Source organism: Sinocyclocheilus rhinocerous, unplaced genomic scaffold, assembly GCF_001515625.1.
Source record: "Sinocyclocheilus rhinocerous isolate Xijiao unplaced genomic scaffold, SAMN03320098_v1.1 scaffold1311, whole genome shotgun sequence".
Taxonomy (NCBI): Eukaryota; Metazoa; Chordata; class Actinopteri; order Cypriniformes; family Cyprinidae; genus Sinocyclocheilus; species Sinocyclocheilus rhinocerous.
In genome coordinates, this window is record NW_015637852.1 from 525,485 (window position 1) to 528,443 (window position 2,959).

The 2,959-nt window shown below is 39.1% G+C and overlaps 1 protein-coding gene across 1 annotated transcript in view; it reads left to right on the forward strand.

Moving 5' to 3' along the window:
* Positions 1 to 2,959, forward strand: part of mapk12a (mitogen-activated protein kinase 12a) — a 15,980-nt gene continuing 13,021 nt past the window's right edge. The window contains exons 1-4 of the mRNA XM_016564382.1: positions 1 to 280; positions 1,413 to 1,542; positions 1,663 to 1,721; positions 1,817 to 1,928. Coding sequence (XP_016419868.1) covers positions 162 to 280; positions 1,413 to 1,542; positions 1,663 to 1,721; positions 1,817 to 1,928 — 420 coding nt within the window. The 5' untranslated portion in view covers positions 1 to 161. The remainder of the gene's footprint in view (positions 281 to 1,412; positions 1,543 to 1,662; positions 1,722 to 1,816; positions 1,929 to 2,959) is intronic.

Consider the following 2,959-nt stretch of genomic DNA (forward strand, 5'->3'; position numbering starts at 1 on the left):
CGGCTTGCCATACACACGGCCACGGTGGAGAGGGAGCGGTTACGCGGGCACGCACAGTCTATGAACGCGCACAGGTAGATTTCTATTATCAGTGTTCAGGTAAACCTGGAAATCACAGTCGCGAGACTCGAAGTGGCACGTTTAAAGGGGTATTCACCAATATGTCAGCCCGATCAAGACCTGGCTATTATCGCCAGGAGGTGAATAAAACTGTTTGGGAGGTGCTGGAGAGATACAGAGATCTGAAACAGGTGGGGACAGGGGCATATGGTACAGTATGGTGAGTGTACTCTCATTTTTTGTACTTCCTGGAAAGAATCGTGCTTTACATTTTAAAAACACGTAATTCATTGTCATTGTAGCAGATCCATGTATCCAGCGTCTATTCAAAACAAATGATGTGGACTGAGGTAGTCAAGCACAAGTAAAAGATTAATTTATGATTAGTGCCTGAAAAACTACGTTGTGTAGTACAGCTCATTGCATTACTATGAGGTTAATAATTGTAAGATGGCAGCTGTTGACGAACACTGCCTGTGGTCAGTTGATGATGGTTTATTGCATGCCCTTAACTTTCCATACTTGATTTAAAAGGCCCAGAGTAATATACCACTATTGAGACACATCCCACACCTTAATATGTCATTAAAAAAATCCACTTTGAAATTATACTGTAGGTTATTACCATTTACTATCCCTAAAACCATTCGTCCTCAGACCAGTCCTTCATATAATTAAAATACATCACCTAAGATAAACAGAAATATATGTCAGACACATGACTTCTTTTAAAAAGAATTATTTGAGCATAGGAGTTTCTTTTGAGATGGCAAGCTTCTTTTGTTGTAAAGTCTACTGTATTTATGTACACTAGTTTGCAATTTGTGTACATAATAGTATTTATTTCTTTGCTACTAGTCAATATTCCAGTAGTCAGTGACAAGTAATTTCAGTTTTACTGGTAACGCATTTTATTGTCATTTAATTCTATGGAATCTGTTTCAGATATCAGCTATTCATTAATGAATATTGTATGTTTTCCAGTTGTTGCTTTTACCTATTGCAGTTTTACCTGTAACCTTTTAAATAGTTACTATTATCTATTCTAGATGTCCTAGTACTTAAGTGTAGTTGAAGGAAAGATTGAATAAATATTACTTAGCAATGGAATCATTACTAGTATCTAAAGCATAGTTACAGTGATTTTGAAAAATATTATTTTATTAGTTATTATTTGATTGATTCCTATGTTAAAAAAAAGCATTAGTAACATTAAAATAGATATTAGTGCGGTTTATACAATAGCTGTTAAAATGGCCCTATAGAACTCAATGGCAATACAATCTATATTTATGTACTCTAGCTTGAAATGCATGCATGCATGCATTTACAACTGGTGATTTATTCCTCAGCTATGCAGTTGACCGGAGGACAGGGGCAAAGGTGGCCATCAAGAAACTCCATCGTCCCTTCCAGTCTGATCTGTTTGCCAAAAGAGCTTATCGGGAGCTCAGGCTACTCAAACACATGAAACATGATAATGTAAGACACCTAAAATTGACACTCAATAATGAGAGTTTCTCATGTGCCCTGTCATAAATGAACAGATTTGCAGGCTTCATGCTGTGCTGTATTTAAAAATCACCGGTTGAACCCTTACAGGTTATTGGACTCCTGGATGTTTTCACTGCAGACCTTTCTCTAGACAGATTCCATGACTTGTGAGTATTTTACAAGTGCTTTGACTGTGATTGTTTTTGATATAGTGATTCTTGGATGCATGCTCATCATCTGATTCTCCCTGTCTTTTGCACAGTTACTTGGTCATGCCTTTCATGGGTACTGATCTAGGAAAGTTAATGAAAATGGAGAGACTGTCAGAGGACAGGGTCCAGTATCTGGTTTACCAGATGTTGAGAGGACTTAAAGTGAGTACAGTAAACAGCGTTTTTCCGGCAGTGCCGTGGAGTGAGGCAGGGCTGCAGTCTGAGCCCATCTCTATTTAACATCTACATGAATGATCTGGCTGCAGCACTGGAGCGCTCTGATATCCCCGGCCTCACTCTACAGCATTCAGAGCTCAGATGCCTGCTGTATGCAGACGACCTGGGTCTGCTGTCCCGCACAGCTGATGGGCTTCAGCAGAGCCTGGCCCTGCTGGAACAATACTGTCACCAATGGGCCCTGACCGTAAACCTGGACAAATCTAGAGTCATGGTGTTCCAGAAGAAGGCCAGGTCTCAGGGAAACAAACACACATATAAAGGACAGGACTTACAGCACAGCACTAGCTACAGTTACCTGGGCATCGACATCAGCGCATCGAGAGGCTTCGGTCTGGCTGTCAAAACACTGAGCAAAAAGGCTCGGAGGGTTTTTTATACAATAAAGTCACGATGTGGTCAATTAAAACTGCCCATTAAAACCTGGATTAAATTATATATCTCTATAATAAAACCAATTCTTTTATATGGATGTGAAATTTGGGGACCAGTACTAAATTTTAAAATTTGGAATAAAATTCAATAGAAAAACTACAGCTAAAAATTATCAAAAACATTTTAGGGGTCCACAGAGGCACGTCCAATGATTCCTGCAGAGCTGAATTAGTCCAGAATTAGATCCAGAAGAGATGTGTTCAGTTCTGGCATCACCTCCATAAATCTGATCCTGATTCAATCCGATATAAAGCTCACCTCGCCAATGAAACCTCACCAGAAACTCATCCTCTAAACACGCTCGCTCTTCAGCTAGTCCATAAAACCCAACTCCTCACTGACTGCAGCTTCAACCCCAAAGCCATTATTAAAGAAATTGACAAAAATCTAAAAGACACTCATGATGAATCACTAAAAATACACTTTGACCTTCAAAATAATCTCCAATGCTACTCAACCCTAAACAGAACCTCTAAATTGGCCAATTATTTATTAATTAAACCATTTAAAGAAAGACAAAT